Here is a 20458-nt window from a genome sequence, read left to right on the forward strand (position 1 = left end):
GTAGTTCTTCACATGATTCACTTCAGTAAGACAGTCTCTCTTCTCAGTGCATCATCAAAGGCTTGCAGAGAAAACCCCTGGAGACCTTGAGAAGTGCAGTCAGGGAATGGCTGCTTCCTTATGATTGACATGGACAGATGTGGCTGTGACATCCAAAACCTACAGCACCGAAGAGAGATTTATTGGCTGAGTTCTGGGGTCACTGATCAAGAACACCAACATGACCCTCACAGGTGAGGAGAGCTGATAGCGTCAAAGTATCAAGAGGTCCAGGCATTTCCGATTGAAAATGAAAACTGACGTGTAGCAGAGAACCGTCCTGAAAATACAGTTCCCAGCTAAATTCTGCACAATGGCCAGACAGCACATATGAACTAAAAAGAGATGAAATGAAACGTAAATACTTAAAACCTTAGCAAGAACTCACAGGAGACAGTCCACAGGAAATGGGTAGATAAAGATATCTACTTTCAAAGGGGAAATGAAGTGACTATAGCGTTCACAGGAGACGGAAATACCAGCGAGTCTTCAGATATCTCAGATCTTTTATATCTAAACACTGGGCAAGCTGTGAGGTCATAAAATTCCTAATTGTATCCTGCTGGTGGTATGTCCCTTGTGTTTCTGTTGCTGTTTGTCAATTTGACATCAGCTATGGTTTTCTGGGAAAAGGAACCTTGACTAAGAAAATGCCTCCACCATAGTGATACATAGGCAAGTCTGAAGGGCGTTTTCTTAATTAGTAATTGGGGTAGGCAGGATCAGCCCACTGGAGGCAGTGCCAACCTTGAGCCAGTGGTCCAGATTTGTTGTTAAGGAAACAGTCAGAGCAAGCCATGGGGAACACGGTGTAAGCAGAGTTCCTCCACGGTGTCTGCTTCAGTTCTTGACTCCAGGACACCACCTTGGCCTCCCTCAATGGACTGTGACCAGGGCTCAGAAGCCAAATAAATCCTTTTCTTTCCAAGATGCTTTTTTTGTCGTGGTGTTTTATTACAACACTAGAAAACCCAACTAATATCCTGTAGAATTCAATTCGAAAACAAGAAGGGAAGTAACTGAAAAGTATAGAAAGAAAGGTTTGGAAGCAAAGTCCTTGAGGTCTCCTTTCCCCTCTCTCCCTTCTGGAGGCCCATGTCTTCTAGGACATACTCTTCAGAGGTACAAACTGGCTCTACTGTCACCGCTGCACCCAAATGGGGGACGTTCATGTCCCCAGTCTCATTTGTCAGCTTCATTGGCAAGGACACCTTTTAGTCCTTCTGGGCTTTTCTTCATATCTCAGAAGTTGTGTCTGCTGGAAGTTGACATGTGAAAATTTCACTCTCTAAACTTAGGTGCTAGCAGTTCTAGGGGGTGGGGTCCTTGAGGAGACACGGGGAGTTTCGGTAATGGCTTTATAAAGTGGGGAGTGGAGTGAGTGTATTTACTTGGAGTCAGCATGTGGCACCCTTGGTCCTATCATGAGGCAGGACGGAGACTTTCACCAGATGTGAGCAGGTCTCAGTGCTCTGCTCTAAGAACGTCACAGAGTCCCAGAAAGACAAGGCAAATACACTTCTGTTGTTTATAAAGCAACTGGTCTTGGGTATTCTGCTGTAGCCACAGAAAATAAGCTAAGGAGCATGCAGCATTCGCTTGGAATCCGCTCTTCTCTGGGGTTCTAGGGCGCTGCTCTCTTCTCTCTTCCCTCCAACATTTTAGCTATCACATCACTTTTGTTATCTTTTTTTAAACAAAATGCTCTAATATTCCTTAAAATTCCCTAAATAATTCTTTCTACTTACTCAAGGGTCATTTACATACTTAAGAATGTTGTTGTATATCCAACCGTAACTGAATGCCACATCCACTCATTATTTAAATAAATACGCCATAAACAGAACTAACCCAAGACCATGTTCCCAACCTCTCCCTTAAGTGAGCCTCGTCAGCATTCATCTACTTTTGGTTTGAAACCAGAGAATCAACTTCCATGCCTTCTTCGTCATCCATGATCACCAGTCAACCCTCAGAACCTCACAGCGGCTCTTCAGTGTGTCCATTTCTCCACTACCATGTAAGTACCACCATTTCCCAGCAGGCTGTCTTTCCCACTTCTGCCTCACAGCTGAAGTGATTGCCTTAAAAACATGTGACCAAGACCTTTGTGCCTCAATGAAACTCTGTTATGGATTGAATATGAAATGTCTCGCATGGGTTCAAGTGTTGGGACACTTTGTGAAGGTACCCGCGTACTGTGGGCTCCTCCCTCTAGACCCCAGATTAGCCACAGACAACACACCAAATGGTGATTTCCAAGGGCAAACTAAACACAAAGAGATCCTTTATTAGGTAAAGAAAAGAGAAAAGGAGGCAGAATCTGAAGCAGGCAGAAATACCAGCAAATGGCTGCACCACATGTTAATTGGAAGAGGGAAAGTGTGTCAAAATGAGCTCTGATGGATTGGGAAGTTCTGAGCACGTATTTTAATTAGGGTCGTCAAAATAATGAAATTTCATTGCTGGACCTTGATGTTTTGATAGCTGGACCTTGGTGATCAGCCTCAGGAATGAGTCAGGCAATACAGAGCAGCCACATATGAGACTAGACCTTGGCGGTGAGCTTCAGGAATGTAATGTCAAGGTTTAGCAAGGGAGAGGGAAGGGGAGGGGTGAAGCCGGGCAGTGCCACCCTTTCCAAGCTTAGGCTTGTGTTCCCCAGGCTCAGACCTGCCGGAGTCCTTGACTTTGCAGAGGCCATCATTGTTTGGGAAGGCTGTGTAACCTTTGGGACTCGGATTCCAGACGCACTAAATTGGTCACTTACAGAGAGGCTCGTAAGGCTCAGACACTGCTTCTTGTGCTGTCTCTGCTTCCCGACTGCCTACACCTTGCAGCAGCTGCTCCACACTCCTGCTGGCCAGCCCTGAACCACCCCTGTCCCTCTAACCTGCTCTGCAAGGAGGGGCTGTAAAGATCTTTCTTTCTCTTTAAGGAGCTGTTGCCAGGTGTTCTGTCACGTGACCGGATAAGCCTGTGTATATGGCAGCCTGTGACAGCCAGTGCTCTGTGTCTCATCCTGCCTCTCATAGGCACTGCTGCCTCCGCTCTCTGTCTCACTCCATCTGCCCTTTATCTCCTAATGTGCGTCTTTCCTCCCAAGAAGCCTGGCTCTTCCACATAGGAGATTTCTTCTGTCCCATCTAAGGCTCGCTGCCTTCACGCATCCTTCACATTTCAGAATTAAACTCTGCACAAAAGTTTCCGAATCCCAACACTTACCTAGACTGGCTCTTTGGTAATCTATTTCTCTTTCAAGGTACTTGTCACATTAGTAAAATGTTTTTAATAATAGATTTGTTGTCTTCTTTGCCTGAGGTAGCACCAGCCATGTGCACCTCCATGTATGGCTTCACACTTAGCACTAACCTCATACAAGAAAGGCATTCAATAAATGTATGTGTGCTGAATAAATCAACTTTAACATTTTCTGATGCTGTAGTAGCACTGAACAGGAACACTACAGTCCAAATCAATAACCACAATTATAGCTGGAGCAGTAAAACAACCTCACAGATTTAGGAAATAAAATTTATGTCACTAACAAACTATCATTCACTTCCTTTTAATGTAAAAATCTATTTTGTTTTTTACAGGGCCAGGGCTCTAAGAAACCAGAGACTGAGAAGTATCATGTAATGCCACATCAACATTCAAAATATGTATTGTGTCTAAAAAGTCCAAACACTCAACAATTAGCAACAATGCTAGAATAAAAACCAAAGGCGAACTTGATAAGAATATTGCCAAGGAGGTCTGGCAAGATGGATCGGTCTGTAAAGGTATTTATCAGGACCCACAAGTGGGAGCAGAAAATCAGCTCTTGCAAATTGTTCTCTAACATCCACATATGCATTGGCACATATGCACATATGTGTATACAAGCATGTCATACACACACAAATATATATGTGTGTATATATGTGTGTGTGTGTATACACACATGTATATGCTATAGATGATAGATAAATAGTTGGATACATATGTGAAACATTTTTTTAAAAAAGAGAATATGTTCCAAGAGACTGAGGATGCAGTTCTGTTGGCCGAGTGCTTGCTTAGAGTAGAGGAGGTAATGGTTTTGATTTCCAGTACAGTATAAACCAGATGTGGTAACACAAGACTACACTTGTAATATCAGAACTTTGGTTGATAGTGTCATATAGTACCAGAAGTTCAAGGTCACCCTTGGCTATGTGGGGACTTTAATGCCAGACTGGGGATACATGAGACCATGCCTCACATAACATCAAAAGACTGTTTCCCTAACTAGACCAATACTGCGTGAATAGCCAATAGTACAAATAAATTAGATGCCCTCGTGTATAAAAATTTCAAAGTTTCTACAACATCCTTCCGTCATTTTCTCAAGTTTTGAGGGTCATATCTTCAAATGACCAAGAACAAGATTATACAACATTTCAGCATGATACATTCAAGATAGAAACAGCTATATGTAGATACAAACTTGCAGCTGGAACAAAATTGGGAACAATTTAAGCAAAGAGTATCTCTAAATCTCTAGCTTCTTAGGCTGTTGCCCATCTCTATAAATAACAGTATCTATGTGTTGTTTAACCTCCAAATCCCGACTCCCCTGGAGCCCTTCGTCAGTCCTGCACCATCATAAACCATTAGCATGGACTGTTGACTTCTACTCTGAAAACACACTGTGAATGTATTCACCCTCATCACATCTCTGTCATTTTTCTGACTTACACCAGGCCATCGTTGCCAAAACTTCTACAATAGCCTTTCCCTAGTCTCTCTTGAATATACAGTTCATCTCCCACACTAGCACCAGTTCATAACCTGTCCCATTTGAGTACAAGAATATCTATGTGAAATTGTGGCCTGGCGTCCTTACAAACCAGTGACACGTGCTGGCCCTATTAACTCTTCAACTGAAGCTTCTACTTTGCTTTTAACATCATATTATTTTTCTCGCTATCTCTAGAGCATTCCAAGTTTACTTCTACCTAGGGCTTTTCCTCATGCTGTTCCTTCTAGTTGGAATGAACTGTCCCAAGTCTTTCTAAGTCCTTTCCTTATCATCAAGAGACCCAAGGGACAGCCACTTCAAAGGCTGAGCATCCTACTTACAGGAATGTCCTGTCACTTCCAGACCACCATCTGTTTCACTTCCTTTCCATGATTTTCTACCACTTCCAATTATCTTCTCCATGGTTACCAGCTTACCCTGTCCTCCTCCTCCTAGGATGTAAAGCTCCTGAGCATGCAAGTTTAATCATTTTGCTCACCATTTACTGCCCAGTGCATACAAAAGTGCTTGCTAGATACTGAATGCTCAACAAATACTTATTATATAATAAGTGCATAAAGTTAACAAAAGAATCAGCTAAAAAATGATCAGAAGATTTAGGTTCAAGAAGACATATGCATTTGCATCATTGGTTACATATGTTTTTTGTATCAGTGGTTATATATGCACATTAATAATATCAGGAGAGCTCATTACATATAAGGGTACTTAACTATTATGATGAAATTAGATAATTATGCTAAGAAAATTCAACTCCATGTTCAGTAAGAAAAAAATCACAAAGTAAAAATCCATTCCTTATCTAAGATCTATTAAAATAACTTTAAATACATTTGCATTATTAATGGGGGTGGAAAGCCATGAATCCGTCTTTCTGCATAAATGGAAGCAAGGGTCCCTTCTGGCCTGAAGAAGAAGCACTGAAAGAAATTCTTGATCCAAAGGCAGCTGTAAAAATGAATTCCAATTCTCATACAGAGAAAATCTACCTAATTCCAAAGGAAACTGTACAAGGTGGTTTCCCCAGAGCCAGCCAGTTCTCACAGGAATGAACTGAGGCTGTGGTCAGCACAGGCTCTTTGCCTCCAGTGACCTGTGGTGTGAGCTGGACAGCTGCAGGGGTAAAATGAAACCTCTAAGTCCCCCAAGTACCCAATGCCAGCAGGTCAATTTTCATACATTAACCCATTGATGGTTTAGGTTTAAATATGAGCCCCTCGGAAGTGTAAATTCCAGTGTCACTGGAATTTGGGGAATCTACAGTAGCACAGCTGAAGCCAAATAAACCGTGTGGCCACTTCACTGTATCTGCATCATCTCCGAGATAACAAACTACCTTGAATATTAATTTAAAAAAAAAACAAGACATGATATTTTCTATTGGGTCTATTTCTTAAGTAAAATAGAGCATGCAAATGACCCCTGAGGGTACAAACAGCAGCAGAAGAAAGTAGCAGTTGACACTTTAACTTCCTGGTAATTGACTACCTTTGTTACACAACAATGTCTAGAAAAATCCAAGTGTGATTCGGGCTGTGAGCTGTCATGATCATATCAATGCATGAGCTACCTGAATATCTAATTATGAAAAAGAGAAGGCAATTTCATAGTGAAGACATTGTTCTAATTCAAGCAACAGCCATATTAGCTTATTAGCAGATAGCTGAAAAAGTCTAATTTGAAAGATAATTATTTTTAGCTGATTAATATGCTTCAGATTAAACTCATTGCTTCTAATGGGCCCATCAACTTGACAACCTGGGAAATTAATAAATTTTGCATGCTAAAGTCACGGCAGATTTATACAGCCATGCTACACTGGAATATAAGGATTACCTTCACAGTAGGCGTTGTCCTCCCGGAGAGCCCGGAAACCATCCCTGCAGCTGCACACAGCCCTGTCATTCAGGTTCCTGCAGACCGAGTTCTCCATGCAGGTATGCTTCTCAGAACAGAAGTCATAGCCTGGAAGAAGAACGTGTTAGGCTGAATAAAACTGTGGCAGGACAAATTGCTCCATGGCTTCCTTTTTTATTGAATTTTTTTTCATAGACTATATTCTGATCATGGTTCCCTGCCCAACCCCCAATTCCTCCCAGATCCTCCCACCTTTCCATCCATCCAACTCCATGCCCTCTTTCTCTCCCTCTCTCTTTAGAAAATAAATGGCAGGCAAAGAAAAAACAAACAAACCAGAATTAATAGAAGGAAGGAAGGGAAAGAAGGAAAGAAAGAAAGAAAGAAAGAAAGAAAGAAAGAAAGAAAGAAAGAAAGAAAGAAAGAAAGTAAGTTAGTTCTAGGCAGTGGTGGCACAAGCCTTTAATTCCAGCATTCAGGAGAGGCAGGGGCAGGGGCAGGGGCAGGGGCAGAGGCAGGGGCAGGGGCAGAGGCAGAGGCAGAGGCAGAGGCAGAGGCAGAGGCAGAGGCAGAGGCCGGTGAATCTCTGAGTTCAAAGCCAGCCTGCTCTGCAGACTGAGTTCCAGGACAGTCAGTGTGATACAGAGAAACCCTGCCTCAAACAAACCAACAAGCAAAAAAGCAAAAGAAAAACAAATAAGGAAGAGTATTCATTTTGAAGCTCTGGACTCTAAAGTCTTATCAGGCTTATTACTTGACAATTTAACACATGCATATTATATATTCTGACCACCATGTCACCTACTCCCTTTTCTCTCTACCACGCCCACCAGCAGGCCCTTCCTCACATTCATGACTTTTGGTTTTGTTACCCATTTTATTTAACCAGGACCGTCTGTGTGTAGTTACCAGTGGCCACACAGCAAAGCCTCCCTTCTCCCTGAACCCCTGGATAGCCCTTGCTCTCTGAGCAAAGGGCTCCCCCATGAGGAGAAGGCCCTGAGCCCCTCTTCTATCCACGCCTGGGTGTGGCCATGCTCATTAATGTGCAGACCTCAGGCAGACACCCATGGCTGCTGTGATTTAATGATTTAAAAAAGAGTTCTTTCTTCGTTTGACTCAATTCATTTCAACTTCAAATGCATTCATATCTTTTTTTGGTTACTGACTTTACAAACACTAGACAGTCCTTCATCATCTTAGGATAGCTCTCTACATATTTAAAACAAGGATTCACTGAGTTTAAAATGAATGTTACAGTAAAGGTGCTAACGCATGGTAACACACATTGGTCCTTTGGCATCCATCAAGCCAGAGGAAAATGTGCCCAACAATATTTAAGGGATGAAGAAGATTAAGCATTAAAGAATTGTTCAAAAGATGTTCAAAATGAAAATTACATCACTTTAACCTAATTTTGTCTGAAAATGTGCATGACAGTCTATATTCACCCAAAAGAAGAAAGTTTTTATGAGTAATAGGATTTTCACAGATCCCAGAGTCTTTTTGATAAGAAAGAAAAAATGAAACTTTTATAAACAGTGACACCAACCACATGCCGTCCATAAGGATTTTTCTTCTATTGAAACCCCTGTACAATGATATCTAAAATGCCGAAATGGGAAGGCTGAGAGGTGGAATCCATCTTAAATGGAGATTACATGATTGTGGGTCATCCAACAAATTTTTAAATTGCCTAATGCATACTTTACCGCAAAAGCTTCAAGCTGCCTGGTGATTTATGGTTTCATCCCATCTATCAGAGGACAAGAAGGACTTAAAATAAGCTCGTATCTATATAGCCAGGAATGACATAGAGTTGAAAACATCTCCATGGGCATTCCTTCTGTGTAATGAAGCTGGTGCCCACTTTCACCTACTGAGGCACACTCTGATCTCTCACTGCCTGGACGACTTTCAATCCCACTGCAGAGTTACATCGAACTCAGCTACAATTTACAATGAAACATTACTGAGGCAACTTAACAAACCTGAAGAAGACCAATGGACCTGGGGCACAGAAAGTGTCATCTAGAGGAGGTAGAACAACATCGAATGGAGAGTGAATGCTATAAAATCATCATTTTAAAAATTATAAGTGTATAAAGACAAAAATAGAGTTATTGATACCCCTTTAATCACTTAGAAAGTTGACTTCTCTTTATAACATTATGTCTCTGGATTAAGACTAAATATTTGGAAGCAAAATTCTCAAGAGAAAAATTTACACAATTTAAATTTGAAAATGTAAAGCTTTCTTTGAGGGTTATTTTCTGTCTTTCATTTTTAAGTAACTAAATTAGGATCGAATTTCTTAAAATGCATTTCATTGGCATTTTACAATACCTAAGGGGAAATAGTTTCACGTAAAAATTTTCTACTATCAGTCCCAGTGGTTCTGCATACAAAGTAAAATTTAAAATCCAAAAACCTTTCTTTTTAACCTGAATAAGAGGAAAGTATATTAAAATAGATCAGTCTTACAAGTACATAGGAAACTCCACAATCGAGTGCCGGGATAGTGCCAGATCTCTGGTTTTCCCAGAGTCTCAACTCTGTTTTAGATGTAACTCTATGGGCGTTACCTGGTGAGTTTTTACTCCTTTGCTTTCTTGAGTTTACTTACTTCAAATCATTACCTTTGCACTTTGTAAACTTGCCTCTTGTTTCTAGCGTCCCCCAGCTGATCTAGGGCACTCTGTGCGTCCCTTCTTATTTTGGCTGTGCCACTTTTCCAACTCCACTCCATGTTCATTCCCACCTCAGTAACATTAGGACCTGCTGTAGGTCTGGGCTGAGTGGCCTGCCTGAGCTAGCCATTAGGCAAGGACTTGTCGTACTTGGGGTGGTGAGAGACCTAGTTAGACTCTGGAGGGACGCACTCACCCTGACTTTTGACCCAAACCCATTCAGGAGAATGGACTCTGTGCAGAGCAAAGATACATCAATCAACACCTATCGCAGGTCTAATCAAAATAATTTCTTCAGTGCTAGCTAAGGCAGGCCATTGAAGCATCATACACCATACATATACACACCAGGAAGGGATTGCTCATCTCGAGATATTTTCCAAGTAGAAGAAAAGAATATGGTCCCATTTTCACATTTTTTAGACAAAAGTTAAGACATGCTTGGGTTATTTATTAACCCAAAGATGTGCAAACTAAAATTTTCAGTCATCAAACTCCATTTATTATAAAATATATTCAAAAGGTATATAAAATGTGTTCTACACACACACACACACACACACACACACACACACACACACACACAGTTTGTTGGCTCCTCTGGAAAGTCAAATCTCAGAGTCTGGATACCATCTACTAATGTGCAGGGGATGTAGATGCAATGAGCAGTTTATTTGTATCCTGTAGACGCTCGCTCTGCATGTGGTCAGTGCCGTCTGCACCCTCACTGCTGTACATGCAATGTGCATGCATGGCTTCTGGAGCTGCAGACCCAGCTCTCCACAAGATCCAATCTCTGCCACGATAGACTGCATAAGTGACAGTCTGTGAAAGCTAATCCATCCTTCTCAGCCACTCTACTTTATCAGTTATAAAATTAGGATCGACTCCTGCCTTATAAAAGTGTAGGGTTCAAATGAGATCTCCTCTGCACAGGTGCCGCAGTGTGTGGGTGATGACAAGAACCACTAATCTGGTACTAATTATCCAACATCAGATGCTAACATCTGTAGCATAGCATCAACTCCAGCATTTGCTACAGCCTGAAGCAGAGTTCTCATCTAACATGGCTCAGCCTCTGTTTTCTTCCACTGTATTTTAGGTTTTAGGTCTTTGTAACTCACTGCCACTGTCTTTGCAAGAATACATAGAGCTCTGTGTGTTCCTGCTGAGAATAAACCTTCCTATAAAAATAAGGGACTGAGAAGGCTTGATGCCCCAGTATAGGGGAATGCCAGGACAAGAAAGCAGGGTGGGTGGGTTGGTGAGCAGGGGGAGGGGGAATGGGATAGGGGGTTTTCGGAGGGGATAAAATTTGAAATGTAAATAAAGAAAATGTCTAATACAAAATAAAAATAAAAATAAAAAATCCTTTGTCCATAAGCGAGAGAGCAGAGAAAGGAACACACAGGTGACAAGAGCTGTGTGTGTGCTGGTGACAGAGCAGGAGAGAGGGCAGCCAGGAACTTCGTGGTGAACATTAACTGGGTTGACAGTAGACATTAGGCAAGGACTTGTCATATTTGGGGTGGTGAAAAACCTAGTTAGACTCTGCAGGGACGCACTCACCCTGACTTTTGACCCAATCCATTCAGGAGAATGGACTCTGTGCAGGGCAAAGATGCATCAATAAACGCATACCACTGGTCTAAACAAAATAATTTCTTCAGTGCTGGCTAAGGCAGGCCACTGAAGTTCAGACCTGGGGCTTTCACTTATCTCGTGAGGATATTAAACATTTACTAACTATGAATCATCACACTATGACTAAGAGCATAAACATGTCAGTGGTCTACTTGAGAACACTTGCAGACCCCAAACCTCAGAGGAGAGAGAGGTACACAGCCATGAGCTGGGTCTGAAATCTGAGACATACAGCACTGAAGTCAGTTTACTATCTACTTTGGGGATTGTAGTTGTTTGAATGTGCTTAGCTAATGGGAAGTGGAACTTTTGGGAGGTATGACCTTGATGGAATAGGTGTGGCCTTGTTGGAGGAAGTGTGTCACTGCAGGTAGAGCTTTGAGGTGTCCTAATGCTCAGACTCCTCCACGTGCAGAAGAGAGACTCCTTCTGGCTGCCTTCAGCCCAAGATGTAGAACTCTCAGCTCCTTCTCCAGCACCATGACTTTCTGCATTCTGCCCACAATTCCTGCCTCTGAAACTCTAAGCCAGCCCCAATTAAATGTTATCTTTTATAAAAGTTTCACTGGTCATGGTGTCTCTTCAGTGATGAAACTAAGACAGGGGGTCTACAGAGTCCATTTTCTGACCAAGCCAATAGAATTCAGTGTTTGTCACACACCCGTTAAAAAATGCTAATGTAGCTGTGTCTAGTCTGAAAGCTAATAGATGTTCCCAGTGTTTTCTAAAGTGTAGATCAAGGTGCATAACAAGAAAACAGAATCTACATGCCAGTGTCCTTCTGAAGCCTCTAGGGTCAATGTGTAAACCCTGTCGCTGAGCCACGAGACTGAAAGTGACAACCATTGTAATAATATTAGTAAGACATAGAAAAAGAAAGTCATGAACGTAACTATTGACTATTGTGAGGAGTAGGAATTACTCACAAGTGAAAGATACAAACCTACAGCGCATCCACAATGCTCCTCACACGTAACTAAGGTGTGAGGCTTGTAAACAGAGGGTAGGAGTGTCAAGGGAGGAGAGCGAGCGAGAGGAATGTAGACATAACCCTGTATGCACTGTGTGTGTAAGGATTCCATCTCTCCCTCAGGAGCTCTGGCTCGTGCCTGTTGCCCCCTGCCTTCCAAGGTTCCCAACAGTAAACCGCAGAGCTGTCTGCCTAGGCCTTCCTGACTCCTGCTTTCAAAGGTGGCCCGTGCCGAAAGCATAGGAAACAGTGTTGGTGGGTTTGAGTTGGTTCTAATTCCTGCCCAAATGTCAGGAATAAGACCAAGAATTTGGTGTCATGGTGGCCCTCAAGGACACCTACCAACCAGTTCTGAGCCACATGTTCATTCAGAGGTTAACACTGTGTCTTTAATGCTAGGCTTGGGGCGGAAAACTGGAGGCCATTTCTCTGACAAATGAATTTGTCACAACGAACATGAAAGAGTGAATTGAGATTTAAGACTTGGGAACTGGACTTCTTCACCTGAAAGTCAGAGATTGGGGGAATTCCTTTACTTGTCCTGCATATGTGAGGTCAGTCAAGCCTGAAATCCTTCAGGTTCAAAATGCTTTCAGAAGGTCCAACTCTAGGGGGATGTGTTGATGCATGTCTGCAAGCCAGCTGCAAGGGAGGCAGAGGCAGGAAGATTACAAACTGAAGGTCAGGTTGGGCAATTTAGAGGCCCTATTACTAACAAGGGAGGCAGAAGCAATTAGTTGAATGTTAGTTTGAGTTCAACTATTATCTAAGTCTGACCTTCAAAGTCAAGGCCACTCAATTTACCATAGATGTTTAGAAAGAGTGATGTCATGGGGTCCATTTCATATCAATTAAAGCAGACTACTGGAGATGAGGAATCATTGGGAAACTCTGCCATTCTATGTAAATGCATTTTGATATGAGCAGTTTAACTATGGAATGATGTCTTGTGGCTAATTTTCCATTTATTCACTTGTGTTTTGAAACATATTAATGCTCAGAAATCATGTGAGCAGAGTGTCTCCTAACACCCAGGGCCACAGGTCAGCTTCTCACACAGCTTGTCCCGTTACACTCTAACTGACTACTGTGATGATAGCTTAATCTCTGAGCAACCCCTCCCCTCAAGCCTTATACTGAATTGGAGATAGTCACCATTGTACTGTGGTTCCTGTTGCTGTGACAGAAACACTGACCAAAACCAACTCTGGAAGGGAAAGAGTTAACTGGACTTCCAATCCCAGGCCACAATCCACCACTGAGCGAAGACTTGAGAGGAACTAAAGGCAGAAGCTTAGAGCTTGCTATTGCGTGCAGCAAGAAGCGCAGAACAATGAATGTTGCTTGGTCAGTGAGGCTCATGTTTAGCTTTCTAATAGACCAGGACTTCCTACGCAAGGAATGCTACCACTTACAGTGGACTGAGACCTTCCATACTGTTTAAAAAGTCAAACATGTCCACAGACAAATCCAATCTTAGCAATCCCTCAAGGCTCCCTTCTCAGAGGACTCTAGGGTGTGTCATGTTGACAGTTATGTGTCAAGTTAAAGTCAGTTGTGTAGCAGTTTTGTGCACTTTCGTCTTGTCTGTGGTGGAGTCTAGCCCTGCTTTCCTTGAATCTTGGCTGACTTTGGCTGCCTTGAGCAAGGAAATATAGGGGAAGTGATACTGTATTAATACCAGGCTTCCATAGAACTCTCAAGCCATCATATAACAAGCCTGACAAGCACCCTGCCTGATAGGGCAGGAGGAAACAGCCTGAGGCTATGTAAAGAGGGGTTGCATGGCTGTGTCTCATGACTGTAGCAAGGGTCTCGGCCATCTCTACCAAGATTCTAGGCCAAGAGTAGGGTCTTCCTAAAACAGTCATTCCTGCCCGGCTTCTATCTAACGGCACAGAGTAACGCCAGTCAACATTTGAAGAAGTAGAACCACCTAGTCAGCCTACCTAAACGAATGACCCAAACACTCACATCCACAATAACGACATGGTCTTGAGGTGCTGCTAAGTTTGAGGAAAGTTTGATCTGCAGCAATGGATTACAATTCCATAAAGTGTGTTCCTGCTGGCACTAGCTTAGAAGTCACCCAGAACACATTTTATTAAAAACCCTGTTAATATTGTCTGCATGTAAGTGTAAGAAGAATTAGGACATGATAACTACAACAGGCTGCCAAAATCTCTCTGGTTGGGCTGCAAACTGAAAGTCCGGATGAAATGACTGAAATGAGCACTGTTGAAGTTGATCAGACTGCACAGATCTGCCAAGCACAGACTCAGGGTAGTGAGGAGAAAGCTCCAACAGTCTGCACTGTTTGTCCGGATGAGGGCGGTTCCTTTCATAGGAGCTCTCTCTAATTGCTAACAGATACCTTGAAAGTTCTCTTCTGGGAAGACCAGGTCTTAAGCCATCATGTAATGTCTATATAACCACATGTAGAACAGAGATTTTTTTTTTTTTTGTAATTCTTCTTTAGGCTGGCAAGATGGTTTGGATGGACAAAAGAATTGCTGCCCAGTCTACTGACGCGAATTCAATCTCTATAACATATATGGTGGAAGGAGAGAACCAATTCCTGCAATCCTCTGGCCTCGACTCACTGGTGCACTGTGGCCTGTGCATATATGCTCACATATGCAACAAATAACAACATTAAAAAATTAAAACTTTTCATGTGATGGATGAAAATGAGTGAGCAGAACAAAACAAAATAAAAAAATAAAAAGGAAGAAAACAAAAAGCCCAGCACATCCCTGTGCAAAACAGGGATGGAAAAAATTACATCTATTTTTTGTTATTGAATTATTTTATTTATATATTTACAGTCCAAATACCCCCCTTCCTGGTAATGGAATAATGTAAACGGAAACAAAATGGTATTCATTTTCCAAAGTGTACATTTACCTTTTCCTTTGAGAGCTGTGCTTTACATCAGCATGACGTGTGCTGTCTCTACATATGAGCACACTGTACCTGGGATGGTTACTCTATTCTCAATATGTCACTAAGGACATCTACTCTGCTCCAGACATCTCTCCAGTGCTAAGGTACAGATGAATACAAAGACTCAGTCTTTCCCTGAAGCGCAGTCTGCAGCAGGAGGTACACACGCATGTGCAACCTCATACTAACACAGGTCAGGTCTCAGGCTCTCATAAGTGACAAGGTCTTAAAGAGTCTATACAATTATTGCTTAACTTTAATGCTTGAACCATTAGGTTTGTGACCCTCTAGTGAGGGAAAGTCACTGGCTCCTGGAGCAGCCCAATCGCATCTGCAAAGGGTGTTGCTGTTGGTATTCTGTCTAAGCTCCACCCCACACTTACCTGGCAAGAGCCAGGTATGCCCGCTCCATAGACCTGGCCCACTATAAAAGGGGCTGCTTGCCCCTCCTCTCTCTCTCTCATCGCTCTCACCTCTTGGCACTCTCATCACTCTGCCCATGTCCTCCCCTTCCCCTCTCCACGTGGTCATGGCCGGCCTCCACTCCTTCACTTATCTACTCTCTACCCTCTATTCTCTCCTCTTTCTCTCTCTGCCTTTCTCTACCTCCACTATGCCATTAACTCCCATCCTCTGCCCTGAATAAACTCTATTCTATACCATGTCTGTGTGTGTGGTCTTTCAGGGGGAAGAGGTACCTGGGCACGGGCCCGCCTGGGCACCCCCTTCCCCCACACTGCCGTGCCACATTCTCTAAACGCCCCATTCTCTCTTTTTAAACCCCCTTCAGTTGCTGCTTGCTAACAGTGAACTAAAACGCTAGGACTGGGGTACTCATGGTTCTAGGTTTATCAAGTCAGAGGCAACAAAAAAGAAGTGGTGCAGCCTTCCGATGCAGCCTGCCGATGCAGCCTGTCATGCAGCCTGTCTTCACTGTTGCTGTGAAGCCAATGCATGATTAAGAGTAGACCTGATGCAAGCAGGAAATCTGCTGCAGTCTGTTTCTGCATGTAGGTCAGCTGGAGAAACAATCCGTGGAGAGATGAGAGCAAAGCTATCAGAAGGATAACTAACTCCAGCAATGAAGAGCTGACTCGGGTTTAGAGGTCGGACCCAGAGACAGGTACATGTGGCAAAAAATGCCTGGGAGCATCTCTGTTATAATTCACCAAAGGGCTCAGGGTTTCCCACCGTGTTACAAATTCAGGGAAAATGCTATTAATCAAACGGATTAATTCATCAAAATTTCTCATGCATAACAGTTATATTATCCTCCTACAAAAACTCTTGTATATAAGTCTTTTAATATGTTTTTGTTTTTAACTGGCAGCTGGTAATTGTGCGTATTATGGGATAGCTAGTGACATTTCAGTAGATGTATACAATGCACAATGGCTTGAGTAGGGTAATTGGCATATATATCACCTCAGACACATTCCACTTCTTTCTATTAAGAATGCTCCAAGCCTTTTTTGTTACGAAATCTGAAATACCCAGTTAACTGTAAGCCATGCAGATCTTACTGAGCCACAGAAGATAAGAAATCATCTTCCCATCCCCCTGCACCCTGGGTCTAGCGGCCATCTTTCTCCACTGTCCATTCTCTGTGCCTACATGGGATCTACTAACCACTGTGCTATCCCGCACTCCTTTGATGATATTTACTTGTTAACTCCATGGGTAAGATTAAGCATGCTGCAGGTGTCTTTCTGACTGCAGTTTGTGTTCTTTAACTTCCTCCATTCGCACCCACATCCTTGCTGAGAATGGCATTACTTCATCAAACCTTACCTTTACAAACCTTGCAGCAGCTGTGAGACAAGGCAATCTGATGAGACTCGGGACAATCTAAAGGTGGGCAGCCAATGTTCTCAACAAGCTTCATGGTCTGATCCTATTGGACAACAGAAAAGAGATGCCTGCAGTTTCATAATTAGGACTTGACTGGAGAGTTACAGTCAGAAGACCTCTGCCCAGGCCACTGGGTCATACCTACATTGTACTAACTCTCATTTGGCAAGCCTTCACAGGGAGTCAGTGACCCTGGGTGTCAAAGCCCAACACACTGCAGCCAGGCCCTCAACATCCAGATGTCCACGTAACCTTGGAAATGTGTGTTAGTTTTCCAACAGATTTATAAATACAGTGGCAAGCTAAGCAAAGACAGAGCTTAGACTACAGTAACAATGCACTCTGAATTCAACACATGTCAAGTCAGCAAACTAAGCTGGGATTTTTGTATGAGGTTGTTTCAAAGTTCTGATAAGAAGAGTCTTGCTGGGTGTTGTGGTGCATATCCATCATTTGTCATAGAACTCTGTGACATCAAGATCAGCCTGGCATACACAGTAAGATCCATGCCTGTGAGAGGTACACAATGAGACCCAATCTCTGTCTCTCTCTGTCTCTGTCTCTGTTTCTCTCTGTCTCTCTCTCTCTGTCTCTCTCTGTCTCTGTCTCTCTCTCTCTCTCTCTCTCTCTCTCTCTGTGTGTGTGTGTGTGTGTCTACCTCCCTCCCTCCCTCCCCCCTCTCATGTATTATGTGTATGTGTGAAAGAGAGATGGGGGAATGAGAGACAGAAAGAGAGAGGGGGAATGAGAGACAGAAAGAGAGGGAGTGAACAAGAGAGAGAAACACGTTCCAACTCAGATGAGTTTGTAAAGAATACCGATGTACTTGCTCCAAACTACCATGAATATGATAGCCAAATATGTATCTCGTGGGCCAATATTTAAGGATACTTTTCTGGCACACAGTTGGAATTCTTGAATGAAAAAAAAATGTAACAGCATCAGCATCAGCATCATGGTCTAGCAACCAACTAGATGAAATCCTCTTGGGAGACAGCAAAATAGAACCTACTTTTTGGACACCTGGAGTAGAGATACCCCAGAACAAACACTTGGCCCCTTCTGCACTGTCTTCTGTGATCACCAACAAGGATCCTAATGGTGCTCCATATGTTGCCAGTGTAGACATGACAGGGAAGTCTCAGGGTAAGAGGCTTCCATTTTATCTGCTGCTCAATACCTTGAGTTTTCTTTTTTATATCATTGCTAGGAATTTCTTTCATGAGGAAATATGCATTTGAATAATTGCTTTTCTTGGCTTATATTTGCAAATCATACTGTCTCTCCAAGAAAGCAGCAGAAGATGTATATGAAGTGTACTCCTGCCCTAGCTGACCTTTGCTACAACAGTCATTTCAGCTCTGGTGCTCTTATGTTCAAAACCATGACATTGTTCTGTGCACCTATTAAAGCCAAAGCCCCTTATCAAGACTGATAATAAAATAATAAAGCACTGGAATTGACAGTACAGATGATGGAAAGACGACAAATAGATCTGTTACATAAAGTTGGGAATTCAGAAGCCAAGGGGCCTGGAAAAAAAGGAGACAGCAGAGGGCCTGAATGCCAAGAATTTAGTCAAGAATCACAGAAGCAGGATGATTCAACAGGGATATGCTATTCAGCCCACAGCCACTAGCTACATATGCTCTTGAACACTGTGATATATACGATTTCAAAGACATTGCTCAAAGAATGGAAAATGTTTTAAAATTATTTTTCCATTAATTATTAATTAATGTTCCATTAATTATTTTTAAAAATTTCAAGTTGAAAGATCTTTTAGATATATGGACTAAAAATTGAACTCAACAAATCATGTCTGTGCCTCACGCTCCTGTTGGACAATGAGGAGTCGAGAGCAGAGAAAACCAAAGGGCACCACTCCCCTAATGAACACTGAATACTTGCAGTGTTGCTTATATCCAGACCTCTAAGTGACCTGATTTAAGATGAAATTATCTTATAGCACATTTAGCATTAGGTAAGCAACTGTCCTAGCAAATGTGTCCCATCAATGTTATCAAACCCACAAACACTAAGAGACATCAAACGCCCTCAGAGGTTCAAATATACAGTGCATATTTCAGAATTAGAGGTCACATATAAAGACCAACCAAAAGGTGTCTGTCTGCTTCAAACTGCATTTTTCTCTAGTTCCCTTTTCTTGTTTTGGAATGACTAGAGCATACCCCAAGTCATGCTCCACTGTGGGACACACCCCAGTGGGAATAGCATGGGATGGGAATGCTGGGAAGAGATTCCATGTGGAGATAGGAGCTCTGATTTGTGGGCACAGTCCTAAGAATTGATTCTCTTATCTTTAAGAGAGGAACCACAGCATAGGGAAGCAAACTGTAAATAAAAGGAGCCCCCTGGGCAACAGAATAAAGACAAGAATCCACAGCCCCCCATCCCTCCTGACACAGGTCTACCTCTTAGCATCTCTGATTGCCTTATCCTCACAATTCTCTGATGGATGTGCATGAAGTGGACCTTCTTTAAAATCTTATAGATCTTGGAAAAACCCTTGAGACATTATTTTCCCCAGCCCTTAAAAATTCTAGAGCTAGTTGTTTATTGATACACTCCGATTAAATCATTTGTATTTAATTTTAATACTACATATGATCTCTGGATTGTCAAATCCATGAATAAGTGATATTCAAGGGGAAATTTAAAGCTCTAATGAAGATCTAGCTTTGACTGGTGTGATGCTTTCCTATGGGATTCTGCTTTGACCTGGAGAGCCAACCCCATTTCCTGTGGCTCTTCATATGCTCTTTGTGGGCCATGGCATTGCCTTCTGTGCTTTGCCTTGCTGTATTTCAAGTCAACTTCCACAAGACAGAGACAATCTACAGTATTTGCTTCAGGGATCCATTTAAAATTAATATCTATGATATAGCTCTGCATGACAATTAATGCTTACTAGATTGTTTCATGTTTTATTTTCCAATTAGCCCAGTGATATTTCTTACCAGAGTCAACATCATGAGGGATGACAGATGCAATCTGTACTCTCTTCCTTTGTCCTCACAACAGCAAGCAAGGAGTTGATTTGAACTAGAAACTTTTCAGTTTCATTTACTGATTTGACCAAGTAACTGTTTCCATCTGTTGTAAGACTGATTCATAACAAGTAGCTTACAAGTTTACAAAGATCATGGAAATGTGTTCCTGTCTGAACTATCATGGAGAGTCCGACTTTCTCTTTGAGTTAGGATTGGAAAGGAGTATTGTTGGGGGTGGGGAGTTTGTAAGGAAACATTCATGGTGTTCACACAATCGGGATGATTCTGGAAGAGCCCTGAGAACCAGCTTACCTTGCATTCATACAGGACACACATTCCAGAAGATGAGTAGACTGTGTTTCTTTCTCCCTCAAAGTAGCTCCGTCCTTGGAACTGGCAAGTTGCTTTAAAATAAAAGAGACACACACCAAAGTCTTGTTAGGAAACATGGTGCAGAGATGTGCAGACCATTTCCTTACTATTTTATTCTTTTATGACTCAATGACTAAAACCATACATTCAGTCTCCTGTAAGGAATGTATATATAAACTTTAATTAGCATCATGAAAACTAGGTCAAGAGAGGGAAACCAGGCAAGAAGGGGAAAATAAGGTATTCAGAGTTGCCAGACTAAGACTCTGGAAAGGACCTTTGGACTCTG

At 42.3% G+C, this 20458-nt stretch overlaps 1 protein-coding gene across 1 annotated transcript in view; it reads right to left on the reverse strand.

The window, feature by feature from the left end:
- The window catches only part of Nell2 (neural EGFL like 2), a 301332-nt gene that overhangs the window by 151423 nt on the left and 129451 nt on the right, over positions 1-20458 (reverse strand). Inside the window, exons 11-13 of the mRNA XM_052161466.1 lie at positions 20110-20201; positions 16724-16826; positions 6662-6790 (exon numbers count right to left, since the gene is read on the reverse strand). Coding sequence (XP_052017426.1) covers positions 6662-6790; positions 16724-16826; positions 20110-20201 — 324 coding nt within the window. The remainder of the gene's footprint in view (positions 1-6661; positions 6791-16723; positions 16827-20109; positions 20202-20458) is intronic.

Source organism: Apodemus sylvaticus, chromosome 17 (assembly GCF_947179515.1).
Source record: "Apodemus sylvaticus chromosome 17, mApoSyl1.1, whole genome shotgun sequence".
Classification (NCBI taxonomy): Eukaryota; Metazoa; Chordata; class Mammalia; order Rodentia; family Muridae; genus Apodemus; species Apodemus sylvaticus.